The 27,411-nt window shown below is 42.5% G+C and overlaps 1 protein-coding gene across 1 annotated transcript; it reads right to left on the minus strand.

Moving 5' to 3' along the window:
- Positions 1-8,829: 8,829 nt before the first annotated feature.
- On the minus strand, positions 8,830-16,358 carry LMOD2 (leiomodin 2). The gene is made up of 3 exons (XM_082692253.1): positions 15,952-16,358; positions 9,722-11,050; positions 8,830-9,196 (listed from the first exon to the last, which is right to left on the minus strand). Exons 1-3 carry the CDS (start codon positions 16,222-16,224, stop codon positions 9,170-9,172), a joined length of 1,629 nt encoding a protein of 542 aa, XP_082548379.1. The 5' UTR covers positions 16,225-16,358; the 3' UTR covers positions 8,830-9,169.
- Between the last annotated feature and the right edge of the window lie 11,053 nt (positions 16,359-27,411).

Consider the following 27,411-nt stretch of genomic DNA (forward strand, 5'->3'; position numbering starts at 1 on the left):
TGTGGACACTCAGCCAGTTTCAGACTGGGCTACTTTTTGATGATAATGATGAAGCCATTTAAGGGGTCTTCAAAGCCCCATGGCCATGCATATTCCATGACCATTTACTTTTTCTTTGAGGAAAGTAGTATTTGAAAGTATCCATTTTAATACTAAGCCAGTATTTACTAGAGCACTTACTAACATGCAGTTGGACACTACATGAAATATTTTACATGAGGAACTTGTCACAATTTTTCAGCCAAGGCAAATAAAACAGGTTAAACAATTTGCACAAAGTTAGATAGATATCAGACAGAGCTGAGCTTCAGACTTAGGTCTGTCTTAATACAGAGGCTATGCCTTTAACCACTACAGTTCCCTTCTTCCCAGGTGCATTAAGTTATCAGTGATAGTCTGGGTAAAAAATAAAAACACTACTCCAGCAGCTTTACTTCAAATGTAGAAGGCTTGGGATTATTCTGCTTATGCTTGTGCAAAGGCCCAAAGGGAAATTCTGTCATTCTCTGTTTTCCAGAAAAAAAAAAAAAAAAGGTCCACAGAAAGGAAAATAAGTTATAATCATGCAGCAGAACCAGCAGCCACTGAAGCAAGCCAAGGCCCAAGGCAAGTTGTGAGATTAGTACAGGCTCATATTTTGGGATTATTCAGTGAATAGAATATAGTATTTTTATAATTTGTCTCTGGTTTGCTCATCCCCAACCCCCGCTTCCCTCTCCATCAGCGTTAAAGTTTTTTTCCCCCATTTGAAATGTTAGATTCGGTAACTAACATTTTTGAGTAATCCCAAATGTATAATAAGTGATGACACAAGAATTTATTTGGAATTACCTCAGAGTCCTCTCTCTAAACTTGAAGTAATCTCTGCCAGTATGTCTCCTTTCCTTAAGCATTTTCCATTTATTTCATATTTTTATACCCCCCCCATGGGAACTTTTAATTTATGAATATCATATGAGACAAAATTGGATTTGTTTTGCCTATTTTTTTTTTTTTACTTATGTTTAAAAAATTCACTTTTCTTTAAAACCAACATTGACCACTAATAGCCTCTGAGGTAAAAGCATAATTATCTATCCTAACAAATCAAGATTCCTGTTCAACTTCCTATGAGTGTCTCTGAAAAGAGTCCCCCAAAATTTCTTGGCAGCATTTAGAGAAAAATAAATGAAGGTGTTAGTATTACCTTGCTCTTCCTGAATGTGATATTTTCAGCTGTTTGCTGGTCTCCTGGGTAGGTTCCACAATTCCCAGCTGGTACCATGTGGGCAAAAATTAAAGCCAGAGAAGATTAAAGTATAATTTCTAAAAAGACAATAATAAATATATATAAAATACATGTATTTTCCCCTCTGACTCCTCCTTCCAAAGTCCAAAAACTGTTTCCCAAAAAATGTCTTTTAATTTTCCCACTTTTGCTGAAGAGTTTGTAAAGAGTTCCTCTGAGCCGCCATTTGTGGGATTATGTTCACATGGATGCACTGGTTTTTAATCTGGGGTGCTGTCCCCCCACCCCGCACTACCCCTCTCTCCCGACTGGCTTGAAAAGGATTTAATACAGGATAAATTCAGGGAGGTCAACTTGCAAACTGTGAACTGAGCCTGACTTCTGATCACATGTTTCTGTGTTTTGGTGACAGTGATCACTCAGATGGGTCGCCTGAGATTCCATTCAGGAAAGAGAGAAAGTTTAACAGTTTGTGCTAGTGTCAACACTAGTTTGACCACAAGTGTTTTTTGGTTACATGTCTAATTTTTAAAAATTCAAAATATATAACCCCACAAAAGTTGTGTTGTTAGGAATCTATTCAGTTTGTAATAAAGTTTATATAGCTAATTACACAATTTTTAATCTGGAACAAGTGATTAGTTGTCTGAAAATTAGCACAGCATAGCTAATATACAAATAGATTATGTATCCAAGTAAAAACTTCCACTTTAGAGTGCAAATTTGTCCTAAGAGTTTTAAAAAAATGGACTAATTTTCCCTCAGGATCATCATTTAGAGAATGGGACTTTGATTTTCCAGTTGTCAGTCCCTGACTTGCTCAAATGCTGTCCTGACCATAGCTTGCATAGCCACTCCTGAAGATCGCCTGACCTCTGCTCCCAGACCACACACAGAAAAAGTGTGGAGGTTCTGAGCAAAAGTGGATGCTAATATTCTTAGAACTCAGGCCCTACTATGTACACAAAGGAAATGGTAGCATTGGGTGCTCATTGGAGCCCTTTAGCCCCCATGTGTAGGACCTGGGACCAGTCTTGCCTCTAGAACTTCATTTCTCAACCATGGTCCTTTTTGATCCCAGACTACTGTTGGCACTCCACGAGGACTGATGAGAAGATACTGTCATGTTGTCTCTTCATTGTTGTTGAGTAGCTAATACATCTGTCTATTAAAATACATGTATTGAGTGCTTGGTGTTTATTGGGCATAAAGATAAGATACAATCCCTAAGCTTCTGGATATAGAGTCCAGTAAAGATAGTGGGGAGACTAAGACATGTACGCAAATAGTATATAATGCAAGGCAAAATGTATCGAGAGACTGTGGAAAACTGATCATAACAAGGGCAGATATTGAAGGAGGAAGGAAGATAAGTTAGTTTTCAGTACATTGTGTCTGAATGTGAATGAGAGCATTCAGAATCATGGGGGCATTCATTTGTGCTAGATTCAGGGGACCTGTGGTTTGAGTAGTAGTTAAAGATAGCACTTTGGATGAACTCATCTGGGAGAATGTGAAGAACAGAGGCTCTTTTGAAGGATACTCTTGTCCACATCAACTTGGGATCAACTTGGGTCAATAAGCTACTTGTCTTTCAAGGCCTCTTTGGAAGGAGGAATTAGGTGCTAATAAAGAGAGTGAGGGGAACTCCAGGCAGGTAAGACGGGGTGTGAAAGGCTGTGTGTCAGGAGGGGGTACCGCTTGTCTAGTGAGCTGCGGGTCACGCAACAGTCCAGCTAATAGACTGTGAGGGACTCTGTGAGGGTTTTTGGTGGTGTTCAAGGAGAGCGTATACCATCTTCCAGAGGGAAAGAAGTTCTATTCAGAGCTATAAGTCTAGGGGTTGCTTCTGTTACATAAAAGTCCCCTGAGCATCTGCACCACACTAATGAGTTTGGGAGTGCAAAGGTAGACAGGAATTGCACCTTGGGAGGAACCCAGAGACAGCTGAATTAGTGCCTAACTGAGTGAAACAGATCTGGAATTCCCAAGGGTAACATACAAGGACAGTGGTGATGTAGAAGCATGAAGGAGAGGAAGTGATACACTAGCAAGAAAACACGGACAAGGAAGTGGGATGAAATAGCCAAGCTGGAGGGCGGGGGCGGGGGGTGTGTGTGGATCTCTGATGTTAGTGAGGCAGAGGACTTCTCACAACAATAACATCTCGTGTTTGATTAGAAGTTGTTTGTGTTGCTGTAATGCCAACCCTTCCTTTGTTTTCCAAAGTTTCATGCAATGTTGAGGCTGTGGAAATGGAGAGAGCTAATTGCCACAGGTCAATATAATTTGAAACAGGGCCATTAAATCATCGGTTTTTAAGGTGCAGGCTTGGAACGAGGGACCCAGAGACAACTAGGAGCAGGAATTCTCCTCCATCCCAGGAATTCTCAGAAATCTTGCAGAAGACCATGGCCTGTCATGGGGATGGAGTGAGATTTCCAATTGACTTTATCTAGAACATACACACAGTTTCCCCCACTATTCTAGTGTTCCCATAAAAACTTCCACATGCAGAAATGGCTTAAAGCAAAGTAGCAATGATTTAATTTATATAGAAAAACTTGCAAGTATTCCCAGACCCTAAAAATCACCTCTGTTAGACTTTTCTGCTAAACATCTAATGTTAAACATGTACGTGTCTCCTCCTGAGAGATGTACAGAATAAATTGAGATAAAGCACAGATGCTCACAGACATGTTTCAAAGCTATGGAGGCTTGATGCTAAGATCCCAAGGGCAGGTCCTGGGGAGGGGACTTGGGGAGCCCTCTCGCTGCTTGAGGTGCATGCTACCTCTGTAACGGCCTGCTGCCAAACAAACACTGAATGTTATTCTCACTTTTTTGTTAAGGTGAAAATCCTTTTTTGGATTCCGTTTGCTCAGTGAAAACATACCATATACTAGTAGTATATGTCTTCCGTAAAACCAAAGTGGCATAATGCAAACTTTACAAAATCAGGAGATACATGTAGATATGCACTCACAAATGATATATCATTTTTACTTGACATAAATATATATATATAAATTTATACGTAAATATATAACTTTTACTCATGTCAGGCAAAAATGATTATATGTGTATATGTGTGAGTATAAAATACAACTTCTATTTCTCATGTCAAGTAAAAATGACATACCAGGAGGATGTGCCTTCTTTATTCTGAGATTTGGGGACACTGCTCTCCAACCCTGTATCCTTGAATGCCACTCATGCCATGTGACCCCCAAACCCTTATTTGCAGTAGGAATCCCACCCCCATCATTCTAGACCCACCCACTCATTCAAATGGGCAGGCACCTCAGACACAATGTATTTAAAACCAAAGTCATCTTCTTCCTCCAACACCTGCTCCTACCCCACTTTTGGCACCACTATCCACCCAGATGGCCCAGCCAGGAACACAAGTGTCAACATAGACTCCTCTCTTACATTGCCTCCTGCCCCCTACACCTACCCAGTTACTAAATTCTGTGGAGTAGGTACTTTGAGTCTCTGCTCTGTCTGTTCAGACCCCTTTACACTTACGCAGTGTTCACAGTTCAAATGTGTATCACTTCCTTCTTAAATGATTATAACGGTCTCCCGTCTGGTCTTCCTGCCAACAGCCTGGCCCTCATGGAATCCATCCTTCTCTTGGTTACACAGGTCATATTTTTAAAACCCATATAAACATCATGTCATTCCTCCTCTTGAAATTCTTTGATGCTCCCAGGACTTTCATTAATTAAGTCCACATTCCTTAGCTTGCACTAAATTGTTCAGGTTGGGTTTCTGTAAGCTTAATTCATCCCAGCCTTTTTGATTAAGAAGCAGAAAATTGCATGAACTTTTTGAAAGCATCCTACTAACGCATGCCTCTGTGGTTCAGATAGGCATATAATTTGGCTGTGAGAAAGTTGGTAAACATGACAATTTGGTTGAAACCTAATTTCCAGTTTTGGTGTACCACAATGATGGCTCACAACTCTTGTCTATCTGGGAAATGGCTTTATAGCGGTCATTCATCAATCAGTTTTTCTAAGGACTTTCTAGAAGAGTTTCAAGTCAGAATAACTCAAAGGGATGGTTGACACAAACAATATATCCAACATCAGAGGACTAATCAAAATAACCTAAATAACCAACAGTTATTGAACTTTCTTAAATAAAATATGATGGGTTGTATAATGGTATATATGCTATCTTCCCTTTTTTGTAGAAAACATAGTAATATGTATATTTAAGTATGCATTAAGAAGAATGAATCTAAAAGGATATACACTAAAGGGTCATCAGCGGTTGGTCTGTGTGGGTGGGGATATGGGAATTCATTAGGTTCTTTTGCTTCCTGTATATTCTGATTTTTCTTAACGATCCCATACTATTTTTGTAAAAAGGAAGCCCATAGAGAAAATATAAGTGGTAATTTTAATTCACCAAAATTATCAATACTGGATAAAAAGACTGAACTATTAACTTTTTACCAAATCCTTTTTACAGAATTACATTAAACCCTATGATTTTCAACTATTTTCTATATTGCCCTGTTCCTCAAACTTAAATATCCTTCCTTATTCCCTAGCCCCATCATTTGACTGGGTAAAAAAATCACATGTTACTATCCCTGAGGAGGCTTTCTTTTCTTGCCTTATTTTTAAGAGAGAAGGAGAGAGAAAGAGAAGGAGAGAGAGAGAGAGAGATGGGGGGAGGGCAGAGAGAATCCCAAGCAGGCTCCACACCCAGCTTGGAGCCAGAAATGGGGCTCAGTCTCACAACCCTGAGATCATGACCTGAGCCAAAAATCAAGTCAGATGCTTAATCCACTGAGCCACCCAGTCACCACCCCCCCATAAGCTTTCCTTGACCCCTATCTGCTTTTGGTCAAGGGTCTATGGTAAACTATGACTCCCAAGTCACATCCATCCAACAGCCTGTGAACTAAGAGCATTTACATTTTTAAATGACTGAAAAAATCAAAAGAGGAAAAGTTAACAATTCAGGGAGGTTATATAAAATTCAAATTTGAACATCTATAAAGTTAAGTAGTACACACACGTTTTCTCAGTTACATATTGCCTATGGCTGTTTTTGCCCTGCAGGGACAAAGTTGAATCATTTCAGCAGAGACCAAACGGCCCACAAAGTCTAAAATATTTACTCCTTAATTCTTTACAGAAAAAAGTTTCCTGACCTAACTTTAGATGATGAGGCTTCTCAGTGCCCACATACGACCTTAAATCTTTCTCTAAGTCAATTCTTACCACATATTCAGGAAGGGGTGGTTTTCTCAGGATTCCCACTGCTCTGGGGTGGAAGACACTCTCTAGTTTAACTTGGTCTCCCCAGCAAGGAGCAGAGGGTCTAGTACACGGGAGGCACTTGGTAAGTGAATGCATGATATTTGAGGGCTGGTGGAAGCTCCCTCAGTGAGAAGGTCCTTTACAGGACAGGGATTGTATCTCCTTCATTGACTGTGTTTCCGCAGCATCCAGAAAAGTGCCTGGAACCCAGCAGACACTTAGAAATCTGTCTTTGTGGAAGTTATCAAGGGTACCAATGTTGTACCATATTTCTGAGTTCTGTAATTCTTAAGTCAATTCTTAGTCTTTTAGACCATGCTATTTGATGATTAATGAAAATAAGACTCCACCTTTCAAACCTCAGAGAAACCAAGAAAAGATAGTGTAAACTCTGACATGAAAGGAAGTGGTTGGGAGGTCTTTTCAAGAACCTACGGATTTGCTGCCGTGCTCAGTACGGCTCAGTCTAGGCCTTGCAGCCTGATAGTACCTCTTCCTTTCCCTCGCTTGGAGCAACTACCTCAGAGCAGGTATTAAATCAACATCCTGCTGACACTGAGTTATAAATGCCTGGGGCAGCCGGGCTCCTGACCCGCCGCGAGACTCAGCATCCTGGCCTCGTTTCAAAGCCGGATGATGTGTACTTGAAGAGATTAATGTGCAAGTATAAATCACAGCCTAAACACTTCATCTGCTCTTGGACGCTCTTCTCCTAGTGAGCTGAAAGCTCTTTATAGAGGATGAACTAATTAGTTTCCATACAAACTCTTATGAGTTTGCAGGCAGGATGAACTCATCCCTGTCCTTTGCTGAGTAGAGTCATAGCCCCTCGAATGTTTACAGCACTGTGTTCTAAAATAACCTTTTAGCAGTGTCTTTTCTGAATGATAAATGTACCTGATCAGTCTCTGATCACATCATACCTGTCTTATGATGGGCTCCATAATACTTTGTTGTGTTTTGCGCCTTTCAACAATTGGTGGGGGTGGGTGGTAGCGGGGAAATACACCTGAGATAATACAAACAGTTCAGAAAGCATTAGTCACTCCCCACACGGAGGCAGGGCACTGACCTTAGCTCAAGGCCTCTGGCCCCCTGCTTCTGAGAGTATTTCGATGGTCCTCACCGAGTAAGAGAACAATAGAAACAGACTAAAAGAAACAGACCCAAGAACTACTGGACAAATTTCCTAGTGAAACATAATCCTCTTGATTGGAGATAATCCAAAGCTTTGTACATAGAGCAAATAATCATTGAATGGGTGGCCCAGAGAGCTTGCCAGGACCACTGTTAGACTCTGCAGGATACAGAGGAAACATTGCTAATCATAGTTAATACAAAAGACTTTAGAAGAGATTTATAGCTTTCATAAATTGGAGTGGAGCACTGGAGTGGGATGAAGGTAATCTCGGAAATGTCTTTCTCTTATTTGAATTCAGACCTTCCTTAGGTGAGAGGGAGGTGGCATCGGATAGTATTTGGGGATTAGAAATACACGTGCCTTCATCCTAGGATGTGTGCTGAGGACGTCCACGTCACCATTTGTGTAGGGCACAAAGAGGTTGATGTCCACTGGACTAAAGTTCATCTAAGGAGAGTTCAAAGGGAGACGAGACTGATGAATCTTTAGTATCAGCCACAAGATAGCTCTGAATTTACGGCCTATTTTCCAGAATTCCCCCAACACTATTTCCTCTACCAAGAAACTTTCCTTCATCCCCCCCCCCCCGCCAGAAATTGTTGTAAATACCGGGTTGATTCCTTGGTACCTGTCAGCCTTTTGGGAATGTTGGAGTGTCAGCTGACATCCTGGGTCTAAAGTCAATGCACCCACTATGATAACGGCCATTTTGGGGACTTCTCTAGAGCTTTTATCTTACTACCAAGAAGATTTTAAGAAAATTTCTGATTTCAGGGCCCCTGGGAAGCTCAGTCAGTTGGGCATCTGCTTTCAGCTCAGGTCACGATCCCCAGAGTCCTGGGATGGAGTCCCACGTTGGGCTCCCTTCTCAGTGGGGAGTCTGCTTCTCCCTCTCCCCCTGACTCTCCCCACCGTTCTACTTGTTCTCTCTCTCTCCCTCAAATAAATAAAATCTTTAAAAAATTAGGAAAAAAAGAAAATTTTTGAATTCAGAATTTTTAGAGCTCTGAATTTTCTTGGACATGAAAAAACAAAGGAAAATGCTAAGGACTCAAGCCCTTTTGGGGTTAGAATGTCATATTTTTAATATTGGCAATGTTACACACATACCTGACAGATATATCAACTCACATACACAAAAATTGGTTTGTTTTAAAAAAAAAACAAAAAACAAAAAACTTCAATCCAAATTTATTGGGATTACAAAAATAACAGCACATTTCATTAACTCATTACAGCTCAGAGTTAGCAACACTTCCAGAGATATAAGAGCATCTTTAAATAACCTGCTTCTTGCCAGTACAAATCTCATAACATAAAAAAAGTAGTTTACTTTCATATTTACAGAAGAAACATGCCGATTGTTTCCTAAAATTCTTTTTGGAATTAATGGGTGAAGTTATTTTTAAAGTCAGGAAACATTTCAAATTGAAGAAGGCATTTTAGAAACATCTCACAATGCATCTTATTTAATACCACTGAGTGATTCTGCATCCTCTTCTTAAGATCATGTGTTTATCGCAGAGCTTCTGGAACTTCCACCTATAAAAATAGGGGATTTCCTTTCAATAAAACAACATAAATGATACAGGGGAAAATAACTGTAGGGTATGTATGTCGCTAGCAGTATTCTCCGAGTCAAACTCAGGTATCGATTATTGCTCTGTGCTAGTCAATATTCAAATTTTATATTATAAATGAGGTTGTAAATCACTTGCCACTCTGGGGTAAATATTTTGACAAGTGACAAATCTTTTTTGGAGTGTAAATTGTATTCCCGATTTTCATATTAAGCAAATCAGGATTTTTAAATGTCGGAGCGTCTTAAAATAGTCCTGGTCCTTCCAGAACTGGGATGCTAAGAAGGGGGTCCAGGCACACTTCTCAAATGGAAATGTGCTCACTGGTGACCTGCTCCTGGTGTTCCAAATCTGGAGGCTTGCTCTTGCATACTAAAATATTTAAACACGAGTAAACACTTTCAGAGGTGACTTCAGTGCCATTGTGCAATGAAGGCTCACTCACGTCCTCCATCTGTGCCCCCAAATCTGCTCTTGGGTTACTTACCCGCCGTAGCTGTTTGATACTGCTTCCCCGAATAGCTTCCATGAGATTGTCGTGAGCTGATCTGAGTGGAGTAGAAGGTCGGGAGCTCTCTTCCATTTTCTTTTCTTGCACTGACCTCAGGGAATTTTTAATTTCCTTTAGGATGTTGTTTGGCTGTTTCTTAACCTTTTTCCCTTTTTTCTTTTTCTGTCCATTTTGTAATGCCCGCTGGGCACTCTCCTGTTGTTTGATGACTTCTGCAATGTTTCGGGTGATTAGTTTTTTCTCTGGGAGTGGAGGAGGTGGTGGTGGAGGAGGAGCCGGCAGCCTCTGCGGGGGCAGTGGAGGGGGTGGTGGCGGCGGAGGAGGGGGTGGAGCCACAGGAGATGGAGGACGGCTCCTCACAGCTGGGACTTTCTTGGGGAGTTTGGGGGACGACCAGGGAGAGTGCCTGGGAGATGCATAAGGTGAAGAGCCAGGTGTTCCTCTTTGCCACACTTTGGTCCTAAGATTGGCTCCTCCATCATAGCCCTCTTGCTGTTTTTGCTCCTGCATCCGCTTCTGCCTCTGTTTATCCATGTTTCTCGTCAGGAGGCTCGTCATGCTCATTCTTGGTCCTGGGAGCTCAAAATGGTAGCCCAGCCTCAGCAGCGTGGTGTTCTCCCTGAGCAGCTTGACGATCTCCATCTCCACCTGGCTGCCCATGATGTGCCTCTGGTTGTGGAAGCGCAGCTCTGTGAGCACCGTGTTCTGCTGCAGAGCTCTCATGATGGCCAGGATCCCCTTGCCCGTGATAAAGTTGGACTCCACGTTGATGTTGGTGATGTGCTGGTTGACTTTGAGCATTTCCGCAATGGCCGTGGCGGCACTGTCATCTGCACGCGTGTTGGCAAGACTGAAAGACTTCACCACCGTGTTGCCCTTGAGGGCCTCAGCGAAGCGGGCAAGGGTCTGCGAGGTGATGTTCTCGATGTTGTTCAAGTTGACCTCTGTGGTGTCAGGGTCATTGTTCCTAATCTTTTCCAAGGCATCCTCGATCACCGTAGGGTTTCCGCAAGGGTGAATGGCGGTGGGAGACTCCGTGTTCCTTCCACTGTGGCCATTGGTCAAAGTTATGTTTTCTATTTGACTTTTAAATGTCTTTGGCTTGGAGTGATCAGAATCGATGCTATCATAATTTACAGTTCCATTAATGCCTTTTTCATTTTCAGTTGTTCCTTCCTCCTCCTCCTCCTCCTCTTCCTCCTCCTCTTCCTCCTCCTCTTCTGTATACACCTCCTCAGAAACCTCACTGTTAGTTTCAGTGAAGATGAGCTCTTCCTCGCTCTCCTCTTTGTCTTCTTCAGCAACCTGAAGAGCATGGTATTGTGATGAAGTTGGTCATGTTTAAGCACATTTTTGTTAAATTTACAAAAGTAATGCATGGTGTTGCAATATATGAAATCATTATGTTGTATATCTAAAACCAAAATAAGGTTATATGTCACTTATATCTTGGTAAATAAAAAAGGGAAATAACACATGGCAAATAATACGAAAGAGAAAAGTTCATCTCCTGCCTCTGACCTTTCTAGTTGGGCTAACCAGGGTTAACATTCCATTGCATAACTTTCTCACCAGTTTTTTTTTTAAAACAAACATTTCTTTCGTTTTCTGCAGAATAATATCCAGAATTCTATTTATTATATTAAAATTTACTATCATTTTGCCAGTTTGAGCAAATGAGTTGTAACTTCAGCTTTGGAAACCCTTGCTGTATTTTTCATTCTCTTAACTGCTTGTTCTGAACGATCTGACTCCCTGTCTACTTAGAATTGAACAAATTCAACCCTCCCTCCTGGACTCATTCCTCTATCTCTCCTTACTTCACCATCTTAAATAAAGAAATGACAACAAAAATATACAACATGTTAATGGATTCCCTTTTTTAACGTTCAAAAACTTGTCCTCAAATTCGCCTCCAGTAGCAGCTGCAACGGCCGCCAGGTGCTCTGTGCCCCGGCTTGCGTACCTGTAGGCAAAGGCTGGGGGTCCTTCATTTTTCCAACATTAAACTACCTGTAAGGTAGAGGGTGGCACAGGGTCTTAGAGACCCCACACCATCTGACACCAGCGGCTGTCCCTGTTTGCCGTGGGGAAGGGAAGCCACCTGTTCATGGCAGCAGCAGGTCAAAACCTAGCTCCACAGAAAAACCTTCAGGTTACCCTTTTGCTGCAAATCAGCTTGAAATCTCATGCTAGTGCAGGGTTAAATGAGACGGCCTGCAGAAGAAACGGGGTGGGAGAGATAACCGCCCCCGGCACTAACTAGATTCTAACCATAATGCGAAACAGCAGAGAACACTAGAAAATCTTAAAGCAGCCCATTGCCCTTACCTGATGGTCTTAAATTATTTACCATGTATCAATTATGAAAGACTTTCAGACAAACACAATCTCAATTCTTTGTCTTTCCAGGTTATGAGACTTTATATTAAGAAGCTGAGTGACCCCTTCTTTCTTTTTTCTATCTTTTCTGATTAAAATAAAAAAAATTCTGGAAATTGTTGACAGAGTCCAATTTCCCCTAAATCAATCTTTTTAGTCCTTTCTTTTGTCTCTTCTAAAGCCCCAATCCCTCCCTTGTCCCCAAAGCCTTAGTTATTCCCTCCACATTGGCAACTTTTTTTTTTCTTTTACCCCTAGGGCTTCTGCTGCCTGAGGCATGTGGAATGAGCTTTGGAAAACACTGCCTGTCTCCAGGTTTGTTTGCCCAGTTGCTACCACAAGATAGCCTCCAATTATCCACTTGTTTGGAGTGGCAGGCACCAAGTGATGGCCTGGGGAAGGGGTCAGCCACTCCCGGGATGGTTGTCTGGTCTTTATTTACTCCCTCTTTAGGAGCAAGAGGAAGGGGGATGCTGTGTGTATGTGTGTGCATGTGTGTTTGTGTGAAGTTTTAGCTGTTTCAGTATTTGGAGGAAAAGGATCTTTCTCAAAGACTAAGGTATACTGCTTTTCGTGCCACCATGAAACTGTATCCCCTTTGGTTTTTAAAAGACCGTTAGGCTCTATCTTCAAGAGATGTTTTCCCCTCAAAATGTGTCTGAGGGACAAAATCTGAAACTGTTATCCATCATGTAACATCTACATGACACTTCTTCCAGGAAGCCTTCTTTGACACCCCCCCCCCCCATATTATCCCCTTATATTATTCTTGCCATATATGGCATTGTAGCACCCCCAGTAAAGTACCCATTTTAATTACTTGTTTGTCATTTTTCTAAAGGACTGTTGATCATATCTGGTTTGTTCACCTAGCACAGTGCCTAGCACATAGCAGGGGCTCAGCAAAGACTTGTTGACTGAATGGATCTAAACTGACACTGACCACCAGCCACTGAAGGTCGGAACAGGCCTGGGCTGGGCTGGTGACTGCCCTGGCTCACCTGGGGCTTTCCCAGGATGCAGGACTTTTAGTTCTTAAGCTTAGATAGTCCCAGACAATGTGAGATGGTTAGCTGCCCTAGGTGGGGGACATCTAGGAGAAGGACAATAGAAGGGAGCAAAGAGTCTGGGGAGGGAGGGAAGAGGCATGCCATGGAGTTCACCTTGATCCTTGTGAGAATGGGGGTGGGAAGATAAGGGTTGGGTGAGGCCTGAGGGGTGGGTCTAGAGAAGGCAAATGTTGGCACTCTTCAGGAATAAAGAAGGCAACAAGAAGGGGCCAGCCATGTCTCCTGATCACCTCTCTGGCATCGTTACACAAGCAAGGAGGCAAGAGGCGTGGTTTTTGGTTGGTTCTGGATCTACCCCTGAAGAGCTGGTTGACTTTAGTCAAGTCAGTAAAGCTCTGAGAGGTCTCTGAGAAACTACAGTGTTGGTTGAGTGGTCCTCAACTGTAGTGTGTGTCATCATCACCTGGGGGGCTTGTGAGACCACAGAATGCTGGGCCCTACTCCAGGAGGTCTGGGGAAGCCCTAGAATGAGCACTTCTGAGAAATTCCCAGGTAGGCTGAGGTGGTGGGCACCCACATTTTGAGAATGGTACTCCTGGCACCAGCAGACCTTGGTTTGAATGTCTGCTCTCCTTATAAGCTGTTCACTTCAGCTGCATTTCTTAACCTCTCCTGGTCTCAGTTCTCATGTGCAGAAGGTGAGAATTCAATGAAATAATGTGAGTGAGCTTATTAGGCCCTATGCTTGACACCGAGCAGATACTCCAGTCAGGGGAGCTATAGACCCTCTGGTCTCCAAGGCCTTTTGGAGCTTAAGGCAGCATAATTTGTGTGGACTCAAGTGGGAAGAGGCTGTCATTCAACAAGCACCGAACATGAATTTCATAAGCCTTTACAGAGCCAATAGCCGGATAACCAAGCTCCCCATTTCCTTCTGGTCTGTTCTGCACTACTCCTCAGTTACATGGCCCCTCCTACCCCCACCCACCTGCCGGCTGCCTGGGGCTCTGTCCTGTGGTGGGAATGGGTTTACACCCTCCACCCACAGGCCTCTGCTCAGCTTTCTTGTGAGTACAGAGGCAGCTGGTTAGCTGGGGAAGTATAGTGGGAGAAAAGTTAACTACTGAGGAAGGAATCCAAGTTCATCAACACATAGCGTCTCTAGTTGAGCTGATAAGCCATTGGCAGGCATCCTCAAAACCTTTGGCAGGATCAGGATGGTTCCCTCATAGCTGACAGCAGGCTCTGCCCTTGGTTTCCCACCGATCTCCAGGCACCGTGACATGAAAATGCCTTTGCTGGGTTACTGCTACAATGGCTGGCTGTCCTGGCTATTTGGTGGCAATTTTCATTTTTTTATCAAGGAAATTCTCCAAGGACTATAATAAAAATGTTATATTTTATATATCTTCTCAGATTTTTGACACACATTCCCACATCAGGGGGAAAAAAAAAACGAGACCTCTAAAAATCGTGGTTTCGTGGTTATGGAAGAACTGACCAACCCAGCTCTGGCCTCACCTCCCCCTTCTGCCCCTCTGTGCAGGCAGCCACTGTGGCCTTGGCAGACCCTGGCCTGATCCCAATGGCCCTTCCCGTGATGATTGACATGAACAAGGCTCGCACATATCTTGCTACAAATGTGGCCCACACACCCTATCATCAAGATCATCTAACAGTGCCTAGATTAGTCCTGTGGAGGTCCTGCCATTGGCTTCAGGCCATTTTGATTTGAGATGATTCTGGTGAAGCCCAGAGGTTTGAAACTGTGGCTCCTAACCTGTGTTCTCCCACAAATTCAGGACTTTATTACATGGCATTAACATTGTTATTGCCATTACTATTTTTCCCAGGGCATAGTCCTTTGAACCTTCTTCTGTTAATGACATATTAAGCAAATTGAAAGTAACTTAAAATTCAAAGTAACTGTTTACCGGGCAGAAAACAAAAACTTAACAGACGTGAGCTCTAATAAAAGAACATTTCCAGGTCTCAAGATCACCATTATAAAGTAGGAAGGAATCTTACAGGCCAACTACACAGGCATAAGTGGGTCCTTAGGTGGGTTTTGGGATGTGTGTGTTAGCATTTTGAAATTCAGTATTAAAGTTCGTGTACGTATGCACAAACCCAGGCACTTAAGGAGGTCTGTAATTATCAAAATCTCAAAAAGGGTTCTTGATTTACCAAAAAACAAACAAACAAACAAACAAACAAAAAATACTCTGGATTCAACTCCCTTGAGGGACCCCACAGAGATGACTACCTATTCAAGGTCTCACAGCTTAGGAATGGCAAGAGGACTCAAAATAAGGTCCCTGGGCTCTCAGCCCCATGGACTTTCCACCTCTGCTCACTTCTTGGTGTTGGAAAAAACAATTATTTTTACTGTAGCCACCTATCACCGTCAAAGCAAACAGAGTGCCCACTTCTGTCTTTATAGAAGGAAATAAATTTACTTAACTGCTTGTATATATATATATAAGTCACAGATATTATGCCACATCAGCAACACACAGCTCCAGTTAGACTTAGGTTTGGCAATGTATCTAAACCCATGCCCTGCTTGTGGATCATTTTCCTCTGGAAGAATCCTGTCTTAATTGACAAAAGTCAATCAAAGGATCCCAGCTAAGAATTTTACATATGATGATCTGCTGGGAGGCCTGAGGAATTAATTGTTCAATAGCAGGAGCAAATGGGTTATAAGAAAAGACAAGTGAAGCAGACGGAGAAGTTAGGGAAAACAGATTTCCCGGGTTGGGGGTTGGGAGCCAAGGGTGGGAGAAGCTAAGGAAAAACCCGAGAGCCTACCTTTCCACACTCCCCCAGCCTCTCCTTCTCCAAGAGTTTTTGGGACTCCTTTTCCCAATAGGACATCAGTGCCTCTCTGCTGAATGTCCCCGTGGGAGTTTTCTCGGTCAGACTCTTTTGCCTTAGCCCCACGGGAAGGCTGTGATCAGGTTCAATGTCTTCCAACTCCCTCTCTAGCTCCTTCAGCTCCTCAGCTGACAAGGAAGCAAGAAGTTCATCCTCATCGATGGATTCATATTTGCTAAGTCCTCTCCTGTAGCCAAAGGTAGACATGGTCCCTGCTTTCTCAGACCCACAAGGAGCTTGAAGAACCAGGCATTCACGGTGGCCAGAAGCAGGCAGGGAGGCAAGTGGGCAGGCTGGTCAGCAACCAGAGCTAGGAGTGGCCTTTTAAGAGCCGTGATACAGGGCCGTGACAATGCAGAGAGGGGGTGAAAGCATGGGCTGTTTTAAGCAGCAGACGTCAGCTAGACATTTGAACACAAAGAATGTCACATCGGTGGTGGATGGAGGTCTCAGAACCAGTGAGGATTATTAACATACTGGCCAGGGACATATTTAGCTGAGCCTGATAGCTCATGAGGACAAGCAGAGAGTACTTCAGATAGGGAGTAACACAGTTCTCACATTGTATTCAAGCAACAGGAGAATACAATTTATTTTGAAAATGACTCGCTACCACCACCATGGCCATGAAAAGATTCTTTGATTATAATCTCAGAGGCTGAAAAATGACTCCACATCACTCCTCTATGAGTGGATATTCAGGTTCCTCTAAAAACATTCTGTGGGTGGCATTGATGGTAACCAAAGGCTATCCTAATACAGCACCTCAAACGTTTATTGCATTTTGTGGGTATAAGGCACTAGTCGTAACAAGTCCTGTGAGATGATTATCCTCCTTTATGGATTTTGGCAATGGAGGCTCTGAGAGTTTACATGAACACTTTGAAGTCAGACAGCCAGAAGCCTTTCTCCACTGCACAACATGGCTTCCTTTTCCTCAACCAAGAGTATTAGTAAACAACTAGACTTGGAAATAAAACTCCAGAAAGACAAATACTAATACGGGTTATAGCTTATTAGTGCTAAGCAGTTTATATATTTTATCTCCTTGAATCCCACAGTCCTGTCAGGTGTTATGTTTTCATCCATATCTTACTACAACAGCCAGAGAGGTTAAGCAGTTAGCTCATGGCCACAGAGCTAGAGAGTGGTGGAAGTAGAATTTGAACCAGATTTGTGTCTGGCCTGAAAACTGAAGAGATAACATGAAATTATATATATATATATATATGTCCACATTCTTAGGAGTGTAGAAAAAATATATACATAGTTTACAGGTCATTTTAGCATGCAGATAGATAAAGAGCTGTTAAATGTGTGTGCATAGAAATATGCACATCTTAGTACATGCATAATAGACCGTATTTTGTTAATTACATTCAGCAGTTGGTGAGTACTTGTGTTGTTTCCAAGTTTGGGTTGTTAGAGATAATTCTGTGAACACTTATCACACAAGTCTTTGTGTAGCCATATGTTTTCATTTCTTCTGGGTAGATACATAACAGAGGAATTGCTGAGGTATATGGTACATCTATAGTTAACTTTTCAAGAAATGGCCAAACTATTTTCCAAAATGGCTGCCCTGGCTTACATTCTCAGCAGCAATGATATGAGTTCTAGTCTCTCCACATCCTAATTCCTGCTTGTCTTTCTGGTTGTAGCCACTTTAGTGGGCATGAAATAGATCTTCCTGAAGTCTTAATTTTCATTCCTTATAACAAGTGACGTTGAGCATCATTTCATGTGTTCATTTCTACTTAAATAAAATGTTTTTTGGAAGAAATCTTACACTCATTTTAAATTGAGTCATCTTCCTATTGTTGGCCTTTAAGAATTCTAGAATATATTATGGACTTTAACAAGTTTATGATTTGCAGGTATTTTCTTCCATTCTGTGATTGTTTGTTGGTGTCTTTTGGAGAGTGAATGCTTTTAATGATGAAGTCCAATTTATCAATTTTTTTTTTCATTTACTGCTTGAGCTCTTGATGTTATAGCCAAGAAATTTTTTCCTAACCCAAGATCAGAGATGATCATTCCTATGTTTTCTTTCTGAGAGTTCTACAGTTTTAGGTGTTTATATTTAGCTCCGTTACCCATTTCAACTTGCATTTGCATATGTGTAATATAAGGGTCTAAATTCATTGTTTTGCATACAGGTATCTGATTGACTTAGCATTTCTTTGGGAAAAAACTATACTTTCCCCTATTGAATTGCTTGGGTGCCTTTGTGGAAAATTAACTGGCCACAAATGTAAGGGCTTGTTTCAGGAGGGTCACTTCTGTTCTATAGATCTGTATGTCTCTCTTTTTTATGCTAATACCGCATTGTCTTAATTGCTGTAGCTTTGTCCTGTGTGTTGAAATCAGAAGGTGTAAGTCCTCCAACTTTCTTCTTCTTCTTTTTTTTTTTTTTTTTTGGCAAGAATGTTTTGGCTATTATGATCTTAGCTCATAATAGTATTCTGCCTCCAAAAATAGCCATGACTCTTTTCAATGATACTGATGAGATGATTATGAAATTAGAAATGGTGAGTTTGTTGGTTTTCTTTGGGCTGTGGCATATACCTTTTGTGTAGCCTTAATGGTCACACATCTTTTTTTTTATGTGAAAATGGGTTTGAATTTTGGAAATGACATCAAATCACTGTAGCCAGTTTGGTGAATGAGATGAGGATTGTTCAGTTGTATAAAACATTTTAGGTAAAAAGATGAATGATGATTGCAACTATATAAAAACATTTTTGAAAGTAAAGAGATGAGAAGAAAATACAAGGGAGTATATAATTATGTACCAAAAAGTAGTGGAATCCTGTTTTTTTTCTCTCTCTCTCCCTTTCTTCCTTTTGCTTTCTCTCTCTCTCTCGCTCTCTCTCTCTCATTTGTAATTTTTTGGTAATATTTTAATATTATTTTTATTGGGTAATACATTAAACACACACTTTCTGCCAGATTTCAATTTAGTTTCTGAAGTCAGAGCAGTGAAGAAAACCAACAAAATCCATTTCTTCATGGAGCTTTCTTTCTTTCTTTCTTCCTTTCCTTTTTAAAAAATTTTAATTTATTTATTTGTTAGAGAGAGAGAGAGAACAAGCAGGGGGAGCAGAGGCAGAGGGAGAAGCAGTCTCACTACTGAGCAAGGAGCCCAATATGGGACTCAATCCCAGGCACCTGAGATCATGACCTTAGCCAAAGACAGATATTTAACTGACTGAGCCATCCAGGCATCCCTACATTCCTTAGATGGGGAAAACAACATATAAATAAACAAATAAAAACCAAAAAAACATTGGACAGAAGCTCTATGGAGAGAAATAGGGTAGAAGGGTAAAAGCAGGGTAAGAGGGAAGAAGGAAGACTGGGGGGGGGTAATATTTCACACAGGTAAGATGTCTGTAATAAGGTCATGTTTGAGCACACACCTGGCTTAATGCATGCAGTTTGTAATGTACATTTAAGGTGACTATAAAACAATTACTCAAATACTCTTGGAATCACAGATTCTCAGCATTCAAGGGGACTTTGAAATGCATTAACCTTCTATCACTTCTACAAGTGGTCATCTAGGGTTTGCTTGAACACTTCCAGTAAAAATAATACATTAGCAAAAATCCATTTCATTATTTGGATGTCTCAAATCGTTAAAAAATCTTTCTTTCAATTGTGTTGAAACTAATCTCTTAAAGATCACCCAATATAGTTTAGCGTTCTCATTGGAACAACTCAAAATAAATGGAGTCTTACATGACTTTCTTTTCTCAAATCTTGGATGGCTAATGAATGACTTGAGAAATGAATCTGGAAGAGTTTTGCTCTGTGACAGCATTACTGAGAAAAAATATTATGGCCTCTCAAGGACAGTACCTTCAGAACAATGGCCCTTAGATATCCTAATCTAATCACTCTGGTTACCATAATAATTACAATTCCTGGATGATCTTAGTTCCCTGGAATCCCCACAAACTTTAAATCCATTGGATGAAATTCTGCTGAGCAGTTAAACATGACTACCTGAGCCTGGCCAGACTTAAGTATGATGAATTATTAAGATTTCTTTACAAATGTCTACCTTGAAGGAAAAAAAAAAAAAATCCAATCAAATGTCTTCCAGGCATTGGCATTTTCTATGTCAGGATTTTTTTTTTTTTTTTTTTTACTTGATTACATTGTGTTTTGGGGTTGAATTGCTTTAAAGTCAATATTGTACCAGCCTTTTGACGATTAGCATCTTTTGTTAAAAAATTATCTATCCTGGGGAGAATTATTTTCATGGTTCTTGATTCACAGACACCCACCATTTCACACTATATTGGCAATTTCCGTTTTAGTAAAAAGAGAGTTTGCTCTTTCAGTCTTTTTTCTCTTTTGGTTTCGTCTTGGAAATGCTATCATCCATTTGTTTATTCAACACACATTTACTAAGTGCCGGCTGTGTGGACAGGTACTGTGCTGGAAGCTAGGATTACAAACAGAAAAATAGAAATTGATCTGGTCCCTGCCCTCAGGAGTTCACACTCCTGGGAGAGAGGCAGACAGCTGACAGTAACACAGTGCAGGGACAGCTCAGCCAAGGTGCCCGCAAAAGGAGAGACATGGAGTACAGATGAAGAAGCAGTGCAGCCCACGTGGGGGGTGGGGGTAGTTGGAGAAGGCACAGAAGCTGATAACAAGCTTTCCAAGCAGAGACAGCAGACTTGGAGCAAATGCACAGGAGTATGAAAGCATAAAAACAAAACCCAGGGCATTCTTCTGCTTAGGGGTGGGGAGGAAGTGGAGATGGGCAGAAACTGACCCTAGCTCATGGACTATTTCCAGGAGAATGCCTTGGTATCTTGCCCACCAGTCTTACTTCTTCTTTTTTCTTTTAAAAAAAGATTTTATTTATTCATTTGTCAGAGATAGCGCACAAGCAGGTGGAGTGGCAGGCAGAGGGAGAAGCAGGTTCTCTTTTCTGCTGAGCAGGGAACCTGACTCGGAGCTCAATCCCAGGACCTGGGGATCATGACCTGAGCCAAAAGCAGATGCTTAATTGACTGAGCCACCCAGGTATCCCTTCTTCTTCTTCTTCTTCTTCTTCTTCTTCTTTTTTAACAGCCACCGGCCTCATGGTAGAGGCATATAGATGTTGAATACTTTTTACTTGAAAGCCATGTCAAGGAGTTTTGAACTTCATTATCATCTGCTGTTAAGTGGAAGTCTTAGATGTTATCCCTGAGCCACAGTTTGCCCTCTTACATACAGGGAACTGTTAATCCCAGCAAGTGTCTTAATGTTAAATGGAAGCTCAACAGGAGCAAAACTCATGAGCACCTTCAAAAGTCAGCAATACCCATCCTGCAGATCTGGTATTTCAGTGAACAGTACTTGTAGGCAGTCATAGGAGACCTCCTGCCTCCTCTTGGACGTAAGAACTGCATCAGCCCAACACTCCACGAGGCAGGAGACCCTCTGCCTGAAAGTGAGTTCCTTCACTTGTGGGTTATATACTTTTGGCTCTCAATGTTTGGAAGTGTTGTGAGGACCTAACAATTGTTTCTGCATTTTCTTTGATAACCTCCAAATTTCAGGAAGAATTTGGTCATTTCAGGAATTCTTTGTATTTCAAAATACATAGGCATTTTTGTTGATAACCACATAATAGAGCAAAATGAATGACTTGAATCTCTTTAATTAAAAATCTCATTTCCCTGTGTCCACTGTTTTATTCTGCAGTCGGACCTTGTCAGTCACAGGTTTCATATGAATAGTTTCAGTGATGTGGAAAGACTCCAAAGGTCCAGATTTGCAATGACGTGTTATTTTACTGCACTAAAATTTGCCTCTGGGTGTCTCGCTGTCACCTAGAACTCAACCTGCCTCAAACCAGTATCGTGATTTCCCTCTTTCTGCTTCCCCTAGCCCAAGCTCAGACTTCCTCATTTCTGAAAGTGGCATCCTCCCCACCCCCACCCCAGTTCCTGGAGCCTGTGTGTGACCTTTGGCTCCCTCTTGCCGAAGTGGGCATAGTTAATCAACAAGGCCCAGACTCCCAGACTTTAAACAGCTCTTGAATTCCTGCTTCATTTTTGACTTCCTCTTTGCCTGAACTTGAGTCCAAGCTGCTGTCCTCAGCAGCTGACATTTTCCCCCTTTCCGCAGTATAGACAAAGTAACCTTTTTTTAAAAAATTCCAGTATAGTTTACATACAATGTTATATTAGTTTCAGTCATTATATTAGTACAATATAGAGATTCAATAATTCTGTACATTACTCAGTGCTCATCTACATAAGTGTACTTGTAACAGAGTAACCTTTTAAAAACACCAATCTCCTTGGGTCATTCGTTGCTTAAAATCCTTGAATGGCTTCCATTGTCCTTGGGACAGGATCTTTACTGTGCCCTCTGGCCCCTCCAGCACCGGGCCTTACTGACATCACAAGTCTCAGCTGCGGTCACTTCCTGCAACTCTCACACTGGGCTTCTGAACTCCCGACGTCTGCTCCATCATCCCCAGGCCATTGTCCATGCTCCACCCTGTGCCTGGAATGCCCTTGCCTCTTCTACCAGGCTCCAGGCCTGGGTCTTAAGTAAGTCTCCCAAGGAGAGGCTTCTCCTGCTGCCGGGGCCAGCTCAGTGTTCCCCGCTCCCACAGACTGCATTTGGGCAGCATCCCACTTAGGATGACTTGTTTCAAATGGATCTTTGCCCCAAAGGCATTTTTCTCAAAGGGGAGGGGCCACGCCTGCCCCATGCATTGTCCCCAAGGCTTTTTCATCATTATTAGGTGTTCAAGAAGTATGTTAAAAAAAAAAAAAAAAAAAAAAAAACAGGTGAAATATTGCATAAGCAAGAGTGGATCCAAGTCTTCTAGAGCCTGGAGATTATCCAGTGTTAAACCCCACTTTAAGAATAATTGTATAGGGGCGCCTGGGTGGCTCAGTGGTTAAATCCTCTGCCTTCGGCTCGGGTCATGATCTCGGGGTCCTGGGATCGAGCCCCACATTGGGCGCTCTGCTCAGCGGGGAACCTGCTTCCTCCCCTCTCTCTGCCTGCACCTCTGCCTACTTGTGATCTCTGCCTGTCAAATAAATAAAATCTTAAAAAAAAAAAAGAATAATCGTATAAAATTATAAATACATTAGTTATGAAAGTGAAGCTATCCTTAAAGCAATAATAGAATCATGACCAATGACTGGGTCTTAGGTGATTTGAGCTGCTTTTATTGAGGTCTTGTTAAGCAGTTTACCAAAAAGTCTTGTAGAAGGAGTGTCTGGATGGCTTAGTAGTTAACCGTCTGACTTCGGCTCAGGTTGTGATCCTGGGGTCCTGGGATGGAGCCCCGGGTTGGGCTCCCTGCTCCGTGGGAAACCTGTTCTCTCTCTCCCACTCCCTGTTTGTGATTTCCTCTTGCTGTACCTCTCTGTCAAATAAGAAAAATCTTTAAAAAAAAAAAAAAGGCTTCTGTAGAAGGGCTGCCTAATTGTAATCTAGCTTCTCGGCTCCCCTGCCCCCACAACACCCTACTCCTCCTGTGAACCCCAATACTCACATGGGCACAGAAGCCCCCACTTTATGGCCAGTCTGCCTGTGAGTGTGGTCTCCAACTAAGAGCGAGTCCTTCTGGCCACCGAAGCGTTTGTGTCTCAGGATGGCATTGTTGCTCATTTCATGGAGACCTTTCTTCTTTAAATTGTCCTCAGTTTGCCAGTGAGGAAACATGGAAATCATAGTGTCATGTGCAAAATCGGCAAACTGGAAATCCTCTCATTCTCACCAATGTCAAGGGTCTATCTACTGTTAACAAATTGTTCCTCGCTTCGACCCTCCCTCCACCCCACCCCTTCCCCTTTGTTAAGGCCTTTCTAATCCCTTTCAGTGTACAGGTGCAAGATTGCTTTCTGACTTGATGTAACCTATTTTACAACTTACACAGAAGGATTTGGGTTTCCAGCATTTCCTGCCGACGGGGTGTCACAAGGCTGCCGGACGAGTAATGACCCCTAAGGAAGGGACGCTTCCGACTTCCCTGCCTGTGTGCCGGCAGCGGCTCAGATAGCTCCCCGGGGGAACGTCAGGCAAAGGGCAGGCTCTGCACACACAACCACCAAACAGGCCACGGGGTTCAGATGAAAACTGGCAACACCCTTATCAAGTCTTCACTCTGAGGCCTGGCAGTCAAGCCGATCTCCAAGCGAAGCCAACTTCTGTAGGGAGCATGAGTCAAATTTAAAATTATTAGAGCTATTTATAAAAATAATATCTTGCAATTGTATAACAACTGCCATTCACAACATGCTTTCACGGACGACGTGCCGGGCAGTCTTATGAACCAGCACGACCTCTGTGGAATCATTGCGTGTCGCCCCCACTTGCTGCGTGTAAGGCAGCCCTCGCTGAAAGAGATACTGTTGCTTCTGCTTTCCGAAGGACGAGAACGGGTTCTGAGGTTCTGAGAGGTTCCAGAAACCTCTGAAGCAGACCCAGCTGGTCAGAGATACTCGCGGTAGTGTGTCAGCAGTCCAAGCTGCTGCTCACATGGAGATTTGCTCGTGTATCATCTCAAAATGTACCGAATTGAAAGACAGATGGGATGAAAACCAGACATTTTTAATGGAGCCTCTGACGCTTTGCCTTACGTGGAGCCCGTCCAGTGGTCATTTGTGGAACCAGTTCGAACATGGAGAGGTGAGCCCCACGCAAGCAGACGGACAGGTACACCGATCACGTGAAAACCAGAAGGGCAGAAAAACGACTTCCAGAAAAAATTGCAGAGCGAGGAATGAACAGCTGAACTTCATGCGTCCGGTCTTTCATCTTCAGGCGCAGATCATGAGTACGGAATTGCACTTGTGAAACGAGCGCAGATTTGACATATGTTATGTGGAGTTTTAATAAAAGAAATTTTACTTGGGGTGTCCTGGAAGGTCTGAACTTCCACCCATTTCAGTAACCAGTTATTTGTTACCTCGAGGGTTGATATTACCGGTTGGGGCAGATTTGCTCCCTGTGGTATCCGGAGGGATGAGGTGGACGGAGGGCCAACTCCCAAGACATGACTCTGTCCCTTGGGATGGCTCCTCTTTCAGGTTCACAAGTCCTGCAGGGAAGTGGTGTCTTCAAGGGCAGAAAAGCTGACATCCTGCTATAAAGATTGGCTCAAAAGTTAAATTCAGAGCAAGAGCACAGGCATAAGGGGACTCGTTGTACCCAGGAATGGGACAGATCGTGCTTGAGAGAGCTAGCTGGTTACTGAGCTTTTTCATTTGCCATTGTATCATGAAAAGCAAAGGCACCGTCTTTTCACAGACTCACAGTCCCTCACTGACTTTCACCTTGATAGTTCTCCTGTGTCCTTGAGATTCACGGCCTTTTGAATGATTGCCTTGTCTCCTTTTCCCCCGGCACTCGTTCCTGAATGCCACCCACTTCTTGTTGCCCTTTCCGCGGAGCCCCCAGGGAACCGGAGCTAGTTTTCAGGGGTGTCACAATAGCCCTGACCACGGGCAACACAATTCCTTGCCAATTTGTGCCCTCAATAGAGCAGGAAACCTTTTTCTTAGCTATCCAATTTGTATGTTTCTCTATGTTTTGCAATAGCAATAACGACAACAACAATAAAACATGGGAAAGTCATGTGACAATCAGCGTGAATGGCAGAGGTTGGCAGAAAGGCGGCATTTGCCAGGATTGAGGGCCGGTGAGACCGGTGAAGGCAGCAAGCATGGCGCTGCCCTTGAATGCTGTGTCATCTGCTTTTAATGGTCTTATCAACAGCGCAAAACGAATAAATCATGTGCTGCTCGCACAAGAACCAAGTGCTTCCGTCTGAGCCAGATGATTGCATTGTTCAGTCGAGCTACCTCCCGGAAACTGTAAACATGGCATCACCTGTCAGTGAGACTTGGGCCTCCTGTTTTTCGAAAGCAATTTATTCAGATTAGTTTAGAGACCATAAAACTCACTCCCTGTAAGTGTGAAGTTCAATGGTGATATACCAAGGTGTAAATGTGGAACATTCCCAGCACCCCTCAGAGCTCCCCTCTGCAGTCGGCATTGGCTCTCACCGCCCCCAACCCCTGGCAACCACGAACCCGTTTTCTGTCTCAATATATTTGTTTTGTCTGGCCATTCTATATACGTGGAATCACACAGTAGTGTTCCTCTGTGCCTGACTTCCTTCACCTAACCCATGTTTTTCAGATGCGTCCCCATTGTAGCGTGTTGCTAAGTAGAATGTTATTGCATGGATACACCACGCTGTATGTATTCATTGGTCAGTTTGTGGACACTCAGATTGTTTGCTCTTTTTGGCTATTTCATAATAACAAATAACAAGGCTCTCCTGATCTGAACTAAACATGATGGGGTGGTGAGAGCTTGGGATTTGGAGGCAGGAGTTTCAGGCTGAGTTCTAGCTCTGGTATTTACTGCCTTAGTTAAATGTAAGGTGGTTTTCCTTATTGCAGGTAATTAACATCTTCCCATCCCTGTTCCTCCCCTAGTTCTAAGAATCAAGAATGATGAGGTCTGTGGATGAAAGGCAATGCTGGGCAATGAAAGGCACTGTTATGAAGTCGTGTTTCTGGACCATATTAAAATAAATTAGTTTTTCAAGATTCTGTCCACATTCATAGAACAAATGATTCAACTTCTGATCTATAGGAAAGATTTACCTGTTTCCTTGTACTGACTTGGCGTTCTCACCATCTTTTTCTCACTAAAGCCTGTTACTTAGAAAGGTTTTTGATATCATTCACTTCTCTGAAATTTACTTGCATTCTAAACCTTCTGATTGTCAAGCCAAAGGGTGTTTGCTGTTGAAGAGAGGGTTTTCGGATATCCTAGAATCCCTGTAGGAAATCGGACTCAGTAAAGTAGAGGGTCAGATTTGATCAGGGAATCCTCCATTCCACAATTCGGTGTAGTCTCTTGGGTACTTCTAGTGACTGTGCAGAGCAGAGCCCTGGAGAAAAGTCTGGGGGCAGAGCTGAGCCAGGTTGAGGGCCTTCCCATGAGTCAAACCTAAGCAAATGTTACCATCCTCCAGTCAAAGGGGCTTAAAATTGTCTCTTCATTGAAACAATATTAAACCAATTGGGTAACTAGATATTCAGGGGTGTTCAGACATTCGGGAACATAGATTGTTGACCACTGACTTCTTACCAAACAAACAAAATACTTCTCTTGAGAAGCCATTGCCGCTTCAGACAGAAAGAATCAGATACTGGTATCTCACACCCACTCAATTCCATGGTAAGTACCACAACTAGAGCCCTCTACACCTTCTGCCTTGTTCAACACTATGGGCTGCTTCCAAGGAGTTTTATCTTAAATCTCACTGGGAGATCTGGGATGGAAGACTTCCAAGGCCAGAGAAATGGCTGTTCCCAATTTACTGGAATCTCAAGCACA

This window comes from Mustela nivalis, assembly GCF_964662115.1.
Source record: "Mustela nivalis genome assembly, chromosome: 12".
Taxonomy (NCBI): Eukaryota; Metazoa; Chordata; class Mammalia; order Carnivora; family Mustelidae; genus Mustela; species Mustela nivalis.